Genomic DNA, 12,879 nt, shown 5'->3' with positions numbered 1-12,879 from the left:
CAACAGAACGAACTATTCACTGATGAAGACCATGAGATGAGGTTGAAAGCTTTGGGAAAATGTAATTGATCCTGTAACTGGTGTCTTCAGGAATTTCAAAATAAGACCCATAGACTGTAATAATGATGATTATTCTGTAGTTAATATCAGTATTGAAAAACATGAGCAGAAACTTTTTAAACACGGTCTTTAAACTACACATCTCTCTGTGAAGCTTCCTGGATGGTTTGTGAGACAGAGGTCGCCCTGGACAAACAGCGTGTTATGTAACACATTTGAATGAGGAAGCCCAACACTGCCCTGTCATGAAAAAAAAAAAAAAAAGGCTAGCCTTCTTTCTCAACAAAAGGGTCTCACATCCATGAAAGGAGAAACCAGTCTGCACTCAACAACATAAAGGTGAAATGGATCATTTTAATGCTAACTAAGCAAGATTTCAACAGCTATTCATTCAAGGCTAGAGCCATAACACAAACAGACCAACAACTGCAGGAACAGAGGAGAACTAAGAACTTTTTTTTTTTCTTTAGTAACCGGAGGGAAAAATCAGATATTTTTCTGTCCTTGTAGAAGCAACACAAACACTGCACACAGCGTCTTATCAGAGCAGAGAGATGCAGAAAAAGAAGTCAGATTCTCAGCATTCAAGTAGTCCGAGGAGGGAGGGGGTTCAGTGTCAAACCCCCCCTCCCCTCCCATTTTAAACTCAATTTCACAACTGAGAAGCATGCATGTAAGAAAAGAAAAAAAAACAAAAAAAACAATAACCCCTGGGAATTTCTGGAAAACAATGATACAGTACTACAAAAAGGTTTGACAGAACTAAGATACACTTCACATCTCATTGTTACAAAAATATTCATCTTATTCAACTCAAAGCCAACATCTGGACATCTGGAGCATGACAGGAGTAGAAATGTGTCACTTGAAAAAACTGAATTTGGTGTTTAAAATGTATCATGCAGATTGTATTGTAATGTATGAATCCAATCAGAGGTCCTGTTAGAATTGAAACATTAGAAGCGATGAGACTGTTCAGCACAAATTAAACTTACGGCTGCCGATTGGAGCTTTTTTTATTTGGTATACAAATAATATGACAGGCTACAGTAGCGCTGCGGAACATGTGCCCGAGAGCAGCAGCTGTTTGTTTGCACACTATGAGCTTTGTATTAATACAGACTTTAAAAACAGGAAAATAACTCATTAATTTACGCAACTTTACAAATTGAACCAACACAGCTTTTCATTGTTTGAGAGATGTCTTCACAATATCAAGGATCAATAAAAAATAAAGCACTGGTTATATTTCTTCTGTGAGTATATAACATCAGTCTATTGGTATGTGGTGAACAATGTGCTGCGGGGTAGAAACTCTTGTGGGAGGACGATTCTTCTGTGGGAGGGTTAATTCTGGGGTGGGGGAGGTGGGGGGGCTGGGGGCATGCCAAAGGGGGGCATGCCTGGCACCCCCATCCCCATCATGGTGACGAAGTTGGAAGGGTCCATTGGTGGCGGGGGCGGCGGTGGGGCGTACATCATGCCGGTTGAGCCTGGAGGTGGTGGAGGTGGAGGAGGAGGGGCGCCGGGGGGCAACGGGGGCTGGACTCCGGGGGGAGGCGGCACCATGGATGGGGTACCCATCGGAGGTGGGGGCTGGGCTCCGGAGGTTGCAGTCTGCTGGGGCTGCTGCCATGGAGGCAGGGTGGCGGTGCCAGGACTGGATGTGGTGGCAGTATCTGCAGGTTTGGGGGGGGAACAGTTCAAAGTTAACTCTTTACTGTCACCAACAAAGTCACACAGTAGTGATAACACTCAAGTCTACCAAGTTCTGAAGTGGAGGTGTTTTTACTTGTTATGAAATATTTTATTTTCAATTATTTCAACTTCACTTCTGAGATGTCACGTTTTCGGAAGATGGCTAAGAATACGACAATACCCATAAGCCTCGGCCTCTGTTGCTATGGAGAGTAGCGTACTGAATTAACAGTACTTTGTCACTTTAAACTTGATTGGCTGTTTCTTGCTGAAATGCAGCTTAGGAGTCAAAATTAACTTCCAGCCTGAAACTTTTATGTTCAGCTTTTCACAAAAGAACAGTTGTTCATCTTTTGCACTGATGATTTCACCGGGTGAGATTAGCATTGATCTAAGCTGTAGCAGTGAGTAATCTAAAACTGTCTATGGGAAATATCAATGCTCTTTTTACTACTTTTTCCACTCTACACAGCACAGTCATGTGAGACTTAATGCACAATTCTTATAAATAAAACCTTTTACCTACATAAATAATTGCGTGACTGAACAGTATCTGATCTTCTATTGTGAGCAGAGGAGTATGTGTCATTGATTTCTGTGACTGAGCTGCAGTTAAATAAAAAACTACAAATATAAAGAGGAATTGATTCTGAAAGAAACACTCTATGGTGTCTGGTTCACTACTAAGTATCCCACAATGCAATGCCAAAGTAAAACCCTAGCAGGGCATTGTGAGTAGTCAGTATTCAAAGTAAATGTCTGAATGGTTTCGGGTGCAGCTCTTGTGTGTTCTCACTCTGTTGCCAGGGCAGTGGTGTGCTGGTTGCCATGCTGCTGGTTGGAGGGGGAGGTGGAGCCTGCTGCTGCCATGGTGGCAGGGGTCCAGAAGGGGGTGGTGGTGGCTGACTGCTGGGGGGAGGGGGTGGAGGTGGCATCATGCCCATCGGAGGTGGCAGCAGACCTAAAAAAGGAAGTCGCAATTCAAATGAACAAAGAGGGCACGTTTTACAGAAATATATCAAACTCAGGTCCTCATCATCAATCCTTACCCATGGGGTGTCCGTGAGGTCCTGGACCCTGGCCCATGGGGGGAGGAGGGGGCTGCATCCAAGGGGGAGGCAGGCCATTGGGGTTGGGGGGCATAGGAGGGCCTCCCATGTTGGGCATGGGGGGAGGGAAGCTGTGGGGTCCTCCGTGGCCACCGGGGCCTCCGTGCATGCCATGGAAGTTCCTGTTCTCCTGACCAGAGCTCATCCAAGGAGGCCGGTTCTGCTGCGCGCGCGCACACACACACACACACATAGAGTCATCTATCATTTAGGGAACCTTCTATACCAGCAGGAGTTTCGAATAATTTATCACCAGCTTACCGGTGGTGGCTGGTTATTGTTGGGGCCTGAGGCTCGAGGCCCTCCTCCCTGGTTGTTGGAGTGTCCTCCAGCTGATGAGGGGACCGGAGCCTCCCCCAGCTCAGCCATGAGGGACAGATACTCCTTGTCCATACGAGCCTTGTCCTGGGCCGACTGAGGCGGCTCGCCACCAGTTGCTCTGTGGGCGGCAAATGAGCTACACAAAGCAACACATTGTAAAAAAAAGTTAGTTTTATTACACACTACATAAAAAAATTGGGCTTCAATTTAGTGACCTGATCAACTGATGATCACCTGGTGTATTTGCAGTCAGAGGAGATGTGGCCTGCTCCACCACATTTGGTACAGAGGGTGGTGTTAGTAATGCTGCGGGGCTCAGTGTTCTGCCAGGGTCGAAGGATCCTACAGAGACAGAGACAGCACATTCTTTTAGTAGAGCTCTGGAGCTTCAACTCAGTCATACATCATATAAACTGGACTCGCTCTAAAATCTCTCTTCCTGAAATTCATATTTTTCTGTTCGGAATGTGGAGTACACACAAAGAGTTTTACACTGACCTGTTGTCATCTTCTCTCAATGTGCCATTGAGTCTGGCCAGTTCTCTCAGCTGCATCTTACGTAGATCGTTCTGATCCTCGGGCGTCTCGATGCCTTGTTTCAGGATGTTACGAATCTGTGGACAGACATGGCTCAGCATGAATACACTGCACATGTTGTACAATCACACAGTAACACTCAATACATACTGTCCTGTTGTAAAAAGGAGATATTTCAAAAAAAGATGTTTCAAACCAGGTGGCTTAAAGGAGCAGTGTGTAGGATTTAGTGACATCTAGTGGCAATGTTGCAGATTGCACCCTCCTGTCATGTGTAAAGGGCTCATTCTGAGGTAATGAAAATTAGATTCTTATATATTTCTCTAGATGCCACTAAATTCTACACACTGCACCTTTAAGAGTCAAGAGCTAAACAAACAGGGTACTCTGAGTATAATGCTGGAGGTGGATCTAACCTGCTCCACAGCTTTCTTGACATTCTCCATGGTGTTGGCGGTGACCAGAGCATGCAGAGGCTCATCCTCGCCCGGTAGCATCTGTCCATCCTTTCGGCCAACCTTCCCCTCTTTCACGGAACCTTTACCGCGGATCATGATCTTGGCGCAGCATTCTTTCTCGATGTTCTTCAGAGTGTTACCACTGGAAGAAAAGAAACAGCAAAGAAAAAAGGGGTAAATTAACTTGCTGTGTAAAACATGCTGACTTTAATGAATCATGATTAAATCCAACTCACCGTGGTCCAATGAGCAAACCAACAAAGTTGATCTCGGGATATTCATCTTGGGGAATCATGACTTTGTCATTCACTCTGGTGGCTGGAGGCCTGCACAATACAAGACAGGACATTCACTTAGAGCTTTCCTGTTTTCCTAGAAGCCAGTGTGAATGTGTATTATTACACCACATTCATAGTTAATTAATGATATCTAAGATGGGATTTCCTATAATGTACTTTTAGAACTTTTACAAGCCTTCGTACAAGGTTTTTCTTCATGTTTCCATTGAATTTCACAAACCAGGATGTTACATAGGTGTAGGTTTAGTAGCCACTAAAATAGGGACTACTGGACTAACTATATCATTTTATGTTCGGTTTGGTGAGCAGGTGAAGTGGGACTAGTAGGATAGCTCATTTCCTTCATGTTTGTTACAATCGTCCATAACAGGATGTAATATCATGCCTGCAAAATAAGTCACAATTGACGACAGGGCCAGCGACCCTTAAAGTATTAGAACTTTCAGTTAGTGTCATATTCTTAATCTGGCTCAAGACACTTTTGTAAAAAGCAAAACAAAAAGAGAACCTGAAACTATCACTTAAAGCTGCATTTCACTAGTGGCGCTTTTCCACTATACAGTTCTAGCGCTACTTGGCTCAACTCGACTTGGTACCAGGACCTTTTCCATTACTATAGTTCCTCCTCACATGGGCGGGGTTGTCATAGTACAGCTACGCTCAACTACTGTGACTTTGTTTTATGTGCAACACAAACAGTGGATGACATGGAGGCAATATACTAGAGTGTACTTTAAAAATGCCGGGTTTGATTCTTGGATGACTCTTCCAGTGACTCTCTGACCAGTCAGACATCACATTTAGTATCAGCTCGGCCCGCTTGGAATCTCCCCAGAGCAGGTACTAAAAAAGTAGCAGGTACCAGGTGCTATACCTGATAGAAACGCAAAAAAACTGAGTAGAGTCGAGCCGAGCAGTGCTAGAACTGTATAGTGGAAATGCACCATAAGTTCCTGGAAAAGGGCGACAAGTTGGTACATTTCTATTAACATCTCTAGTCAACTTGTAGATTATTCACACTGTAGAACTAAAGATTTTAGGCTATTATCATCATCATCATCATCATCATCAGGCTGCTACAGGCCACGGAAAACACACAGTTTGTGTCTAAAGCAGTAGTCTCCGACCCTGCTCCTGTAGAGCTAGTGTCCTGCATGTTTTAAGTATCTCTCCACTCTAACACACCCAGTTCTAATAATGAACACCTTATCAAGCCCTTGACAAGCTTTAGCAGCTTGATAATGAGTTCATTATTAGAATCAGGTGTGTTAGTGTGGAGAGATATCTAAAACATGCAGGACAGTAGCTCTCCAGGAACAGAGTTGGAGACTACTGCTCTAAAGCCAACAAACAAATCAAATCATACTTGTAGTCTGCAGGAGGTTTGAAGTCAGGGTTGAGTCCAACCATCTCAGTGATGAGGGAGTGACGTTCCTCCTCGATCTTCTTCCGCGTACGATACTCTCGTGTGTTTAACCTCTTGCCCTCGCTGTTGTATATGGGCTCGGGAGAGGGAGACCTGAAAATGGTGGCAGACAAAAGACAAGAAAGATGACATCAATACCTTCCTTGAAGTGGAAACCTCGCCATCAGTAATCACACAGGCTCCCTACAGCTGACTTAAGCATTTAAGAATTGAAGAATTTTTTTTTTTAAATCCAGTACTAACATGTCTCAGAGAAAGAATTTCAAATTCATTTTGAAATTTGGATCTATTGAGAGAAACAAATCCTTATTCTCAGACTGACTATGTGACTCATGGCCAGTGCAAGAGCAAACTCAAAAAGAACAGAAAATCTCATAGAAACTCTGCACTGACTTGTCAAAAGGCTAGAGTCCATTATCTCATTCAATTCAGGGTTAAAAAAAGGGGGGGGCAACCAAAGCTGTATGGTGGTAATTAACCCAGTACACTGGAGGGGCATCAACGACAAAGAAAAACAAAACAAAAATAAACAAAAATAAAAAAAAACAAATAGATGGCCATCACTAAACCTGCATACAGGATTTATTGGCCTACAAGAAAGGAAAGTTGGAGGTAAGAAAAAGAAACCAAAGCAAAATTCGCAATCCTAAGCAGAAACGCTGGCTTTGAGAGTTGCTTGGTGTTGACGTGGCGGAAGAGGTCCGTACCTCCCCTTGGATGCTGAAAACCTGTGTTGCTGCGTTAAGGAGGCTCTGTGCTTGAAAAAGGGTTAGGTTGACGTGGGGTAATTTGGGTTAGAGAAAAGGAATTAAGATTAGATTATCCACCTTTTCCTACGCTCTCCCATAAGAGAGCCACATTTGTGTCCATGTGATGTGAAGAGTAAGGAGGAGAAAAAAAAATTGATTGGGTTTTTTCCTTTTATGCTTGAAACTTCCAACGGTGACAACCTGAAACATCCCCGCTTGGTTGGTTCACATTAGATTGGGGAGGGGGGGTGGTTTATAAAAGGAGGTGCTGCAGCTGCAATCAACTTTTTTTTTTTTGGTTGCTGTGGAAATGTCTGATTATGATGAGAAACTCATGTACAGACGACAGGGACGCTAGCTAGCAGAGGTCAACTTCACACACTCTTAAGAACAAGCCACTTCCCGCAGGAACACATCCTTATGGAAACTATGATATAAAAAGGCTGGCCATCGCTTTTTCCAGAACACTGAATTCTGGCCGTTTTCTTCCAGACCTCAAGAGTCCAGTGGGAAACTGGAACACGCACCGCCCCCCACCCATCCCCCCACTTCCCCCTGGGTGGAAATGTTTAAAAGCCACATTACGGGAAAACCAGAGATGACCAGCAACAATTGATTAGTTAAAATCTAACACAAAGCCTATTATTAAGCACTGGTGTGTAGCCTCGATGCCATGTGCTCAATCACTGGCAACAACTTGATCTAATATCCACCAAGTCAAAAAAAAAAGTCAGGCCAGGAATGATCAATTAATGGGACTGTCAATTTACCAAAAGAGCCAATTCATCTCAACTATTTTAAACTTTAAAGCTAATGTTACATAAATATACATTTACATAGTGACATATATTGACCCAAACCTGTTCCAGAGAAAAATCTGTGTACGTTATGCATCATATATGTATTCATATATTCACACAGCACTCTATATATATATATAAATATAAATATATATGTAAGACACATGAAACAAGCAGTAGGTGAAACCATGATGCATAAATGCTATAAGGCTAAATTTTAAAGCAATGACTGTTGAGTAAAATGAGAAAGAATCCAATAAAAAAAAAAAAATGTGCAAATATTGAAGACAGTTTATCTTGGTTCTGGTTGTAGATTTTTTTTAAATTACTGCTAAATTATTATATCTAATGTGAATTTATGTTGACTTATATACAGTGGGTTGCCCAGGCATTCATACCCTTCCTCTTAGAACCGCATCTCTGATAAAAACTACGTGATGAAATTAGTTATAGTTGTTTTTTTTGTTTTTTTACACCCAAGATTGAAATAGTTTTCCAATCATAGTAATAGAGAAACAACAACACTGAACTCAAGGTCTACTTGCTGGCTTTTTGGGAGCTTTCAACCGCATTTCTCAATCAGCCTCAGTAGATGGCAGCTGCTCAGCTCTGAGGAAGACCATGAGATGCAACTGAAAGCTCCATAAAGGCAAAAAAGCAGAACCTGAGTCAAACTACTAGAGCCCAACCCATACTGGATTTTTTGAGCTGGTGGTGATATTAGGGAATAAAAAAAATTACAATAGATATACATCTGTGATAGGCCAATATCGGCCGATATATCGGTTGGTCTCTACTAACTACTGAGAACACATTTTCACTGAAAACCAATTATTCAAAATTCTGCCTGTGTAAGTTTGCATTTTGGCCAATCATAGAATGTAATTGCAAACACTATCTCATAGTCTTGGATTTAAAAAAAGATATATATAAAAATCCAAATTATGTACAACTAGTGAGGGTCTAAAAATTGTGTTTTTAAAATAAAAAAAACAATGGGTTGAAATTGTTTGCACTCCACTGTACAGCTAATAATTATTAAGTCCAAATTTAAAAGTCTGTCCTACCTTCAAAGATGTAACATTAAATAATTTTCCATTACAAATTTAAAGTAGCTTTAAAAGTATCAATATCTGCTAATGCTACCAGCACCAGTAAATGTACAATAATGTACACTTCTTGGTGATGGAATGATGAGCAGTTAGAAAGCTCAAATATACATTTGTGTAAATCAATACTCCTATAAAAACAGTTTTCAGTTAGAAGACTATCTAAACTCTACATCTGCAGGCTAACACTACTATACACTCTGAGATTTAGGCTAACAACCACACATACTGAAAATCAAACATTTGTCTTCCAAAAAAAAGTCAAGAAGGTAGAGAAAATGTTACTGTTCGTGGATTTAATCTTTTTCCGACCTGTCCTCAGGGTTAACAGGGATTCCCAGGTCTCCTGTACGCAGTTTACGAGTCAGGTCTTCAATCTGCAGTTGGACTGGAAGAATTCAGGTTAGGAAAGAAAAACAAGGATGGAGAGAAATGTGGTTACCATAACAACATCAGAGAGACAACGCTCTGCACATTAGAGCATGTCTCATTCATTACTGAGGTAAAAAAAGACACATGGTGAGTCTGTTAAATAAAAAAGAAAAAAAAGGGAGATCAAATGAACATCTCATAAGACTCAAAAGCATGAAACCATCTAGTCATTTCTGAGGACATCAAGACAGCACATTACCCAATATGAATATACTAAAAGGTCATTTACATTAGCAGAAACAGAACTAACTTTTTTCCCTCAGACAATGATTAAACATGACAGCGTGTCAGTAAATGACTAGACCATGATTCCTAAAAATGCCCGCCCATCCATTAATATTTCAAACCTGTGCAGAGTTTTTTCTTCCATGCAGACAGGGCTTCACATACTGCAGCATGTTGGTTTAAAGGCTTTGGCATTTTAAGGACACATCAGGTCTAAAAAAAAGTCACGGTTTGCTCTATTATTCGATAACATAAAAAAACGGGAGATGGCAGTCAGTCTTTTGGACTCCGCAGATCTAACACTGTGGGGCTGCAGTGACTAAGAAACAACTCGGACATTTAGGAGGCAATGACAAAAGTAAAGAAATCAGTCATCCCATGCACATTAGGAACGTTGGAATGAAACACCCCCAAACACAGAGATTCACTGGTCACTGAAACAGTTACTCTGGATTATTATATGATGAAAGCAGGCCCTGTGAATGGTGCTTCACAGAGACTTTGGTCTTTTATAAAACTCTTCCCTTGGATTGTTTTAGGGTGTCTACTTGAATGAGCAAAGGAAACGGACAAGTGTGACAACAGAAGGTGGGCACAAAATGAATGTTTACATACCAAGGAAAGAACAACCATTACCAATGAGTGCACAACATCAATAACAGTGTCAGTTATTGACAAGGGGACTTTATCTGCTTCAGAACACCCTGCTGAGGGCCTGTGAAGCCACTTTGTTTGGTGCTACACTGCTGCTGGAAGGCATGTGGTTCAAAACATATGATCACTTTTTCCCCTTTTTTCTTTTTTTTTTTTTGAGCCCAAAAGTAAGAGCAACAATAACAGTGATCGAGTGTTTCCCAATTTGCGATGCCCACGACAGACTTATGCTTTTTACCAAAATGAACAAGTAATTGAAAAAGAGATGCTGGATGGATTTGCCATTGAAGCAGCATTGCTCACACTTAAGACCAATAGAAACAGAAGCATACTTTAACTTGTTAGCACATTATGAGTAACGCCTCCATGCACAGGAACAATATTGATGATGTGTTGGGGGAGGGAGGGGGGGTCAGGCAAGACAGTGAGCAGTGACCTGCAGCTGGGGACAGATATCAGCAAGCAGTAGTGTTTAATCATCTATCTGAATTCTCTTGCTAATGGGTGCTCAATGGTATGCAAACCATAAGACCACAGAAACACTAGCCACAGCAGAACCACTTTACCCCCATTAAAAGAGAAATGACCTTAATTAACACTTTGCATCAACATGTTATACTCATTACTCGGAAGTGATTGCTTTGTCTCAACAGTTGGAGTAATAATCAGACATTGCTTATGTGGTTTAACACACGAATGTAACTGAAAATGTGACTGGCGGTTTTTAGTTAATGACATCTTATGTGTGTCTTTAGAGAACTCCAACTGTTGGGAATTAAGCAAAAAAAAAGGGACATAGGTGTAACATTCATACTGGTATATGTGTCATACCAGTACCTCAAACAGATATAATTAATGAGACATTATAAAAAACAAAACTGCATTTAGAATTTACATCACAACCTTGATTAACAAAGAATAATGTGAAAACATTTACCTATATAGGCTCTCTCTTGATCCCGGGTCAGTCCAGGGGGAATGACAGTGGGCATGCCCGGTATGACTGTCTTCTGATCAGGCGTCTCACTGCTCCAGCGACTTTTCTTTCTATGTTTCTTCTGACCAAAATCTACTGAGAGAAACGTGGGGTGTTACCCATGCTGGCTGTAGCTCTGCTGATTAATGTTACAGGATGATGGTCCACTCTACTTGACCTTGCTTATTGGAAATAACAGGAAATGCTTCAAAACAACCCCAGGAGTAACCACAAGAAGTTGAACTGAGCGCACACACAGGCCACCTGTGGCAGCATATCTTTTATTATGGGTACACTATCATTTACATACCATCTCAGTATTACTCTTCATCTCTCGCTATCCAAGTTGAAATGTATGTTGTATGCTTAGTAATGTGCAGGTAGAATAGTGGAGATTCCTGTGTGTGTATAGCCAAGTAAGCCTTTAACATGGCTACTATGTGAAGTGAGTTGTGTCAATAACGGAACACAACACAGCAAACCAAGCTGACTTTACAATGCGATTGTTTGATGCCTACATATATACACGTCACAACCACAGACATCCATCCATATACACATAGAGTGTAACATCTGGGATGAAATATCGTTTCCTTAGAGCCTACGGTGCCACCGATACACAGTGCAACTTAAAATACACGATTTAACACGTAATCTGAACGTAATCTGCGCATAACATAATAGTGCAAGAGACAAAGACGATGTAAACTGTAAAACATGTCGTTCACTATGCTTACAAACAATTCTACAGTATGTTAACAATCTGACACAAAAGGAGGATAACATTAACCACCGCTAAAAGAAACACTAAGTGAGCTAACTACTTGCTAGCATTCGGTTGCTACCTAACGTTAGCGGAGTTGTCTCCATTTCGTTCAGGGCCAGGACTTAATGTGTCACGATGCTGAAGTTAGTTTCTGAATCGAGGTTAAGGGGAAGGTTAAGGGAAATAATAATATTAATAATAACAATAATAATAATAATTAGAAGCTGATAGTCCATTTATTGTATACTCTCATTTGTGAAAAGGTGAAAACACATGGTAGCAAAAAGCTTGAACGCTGCTTAGAGCCACACTCAGATTTGTGACAGGAAAGGGTGATTTCACTACCCCCCCCCCCCCCCCCCCCCCAATCAATATCACATTAGACCAAAATACTGGGTTAAAACTGGTCACTTCTGTGCTACATTACCAGAATGACATTAAAACTGTTTCAGATTTGAGAAACAATTCTTGTACAAACTGAAAAAAGGGCAATTACACTGATATTTGTCCATGGGGCAGAAAAACTGTGAAATCTGACTGTTTTCGGTTTTCATAACACAAAGCAAAATAAGGGTTCATAAATTGGAGAGGGGGTTTACACAGCGTGGAGGCTTTATGCAATGTCTAGCACTATTTCACAAGTAAAAGTGATGAAAAACTAAAGAAAAAAGTTAGAATTAGCCGCTGAATATAATTATTTATGTTTCCCTTACGTTTCCCCTTAATCCCGAATCAGAAGCTAACTTCAGCGTCGTCCTTTATTCCATGTCAGTTAGCTCGCCACGTTAGCCTGCCAGCACTACTTTCAGGTCCTTGAAACGTTAACGTTAGCAGACGTTAACTAACCTGGTTTGGGCAGTCCAGCCGCTACCGCTGGTTGTTGTGGAGTCGGGGCCACAAAACCTGCCACTGCATTGAACTGCGGAAAAGATGCGTTTGGCATTGCGGGCTGAAAAGCTTGTATCGAGGGGAAAGCTGCAGGCGGCCCCGGCGTTGGCATCAGCCCGTTACCCGCACCAGGCCCGGCGTCAAATCCTCGTTTAGCTCCGATGCTGGGGTGCAACTTCCCTAAAGGAGTTGCATTTGCTCCTGTGGCCATTTTTCGCTATACGGAAATGGCTTAGTCTCCTTCTAACCGTCGGTCGAATCAGGTATAAATGTATTTAAACTGGGGAAAATATCTCCCAAAGTATTGTCTGAAGCCTCCGCTTCAATAGTATAATCAAAATGGCGCTCAACGGAACGCCACAAAAGATGATC

General features: G+C 41.7%; 1 protein-coding gene across 4 annotated transcripts; it reads right to left on the bottom strand.

The window, feature by feature from the left end:
* Positions 1-394: 394 nt before the first annotated feature.
* sf1 (splicing factor 1) lies at positions 395-12,846 on the bottom strand. 4 transcript variants are annotated; one of them, XM_053343866.1, is made up of 12 exons: positions 12,466-12,846; positions 10,815-10,949; positions 8,879-8,954; positions 5,849-6,001; positions 4,420-4,509; positions 4,142-4,325; positions 3,687-3,802; positions 3,423-3,530; positions 3,129-3,324; positions 2,808-3,030; positions 2,555-2,719; positions 395-1,739 (listed from the first exon to the last, which is right to left on the bottom strand). In XM_053343866.1, exons 1-12 carry the CDS (start codon positions 12,716-12,718, stop codon positions 1,408-1,410), a joined length of 2,031 nt encoding a protein of 676 aa, XP_053199841.1. In that variant the 5' UTR covers positions 12,719-12,846; the 3' UTR covers positions 395-1,407. The 4 variants fall into 4 exon arrangements, with proteins under 4 accessions (XP_053199841.1, XP_053199843.1, XP_053199842.1 ...); XM_053343868.1 differs by having other exon boundaries at positions 2,808-3,027; XM_053343867.1 differs by having other exon boundaries at positions 10,815-10,946.
* Between the last annotated feature and the right edge of the window lie 33 nt (positions 12,847-12,879).

Source organism: Scomber japonicus, chromosome 22 (genome assembly GCF_027409825.1).
Source record: "Scomber japonicus isolate fScoJap1 chromosome 22, fScoJap1.pri, whole genome shotgun sequence".
NCBI lineage: Eukaryota > Metazoa > Chordata > Actinopteri > Scombriformes > Scombridae > Scomber > Scomber japonicus.
This window is presented reverse-complemented; position numbering and strand designations above follow the sequence as displayed.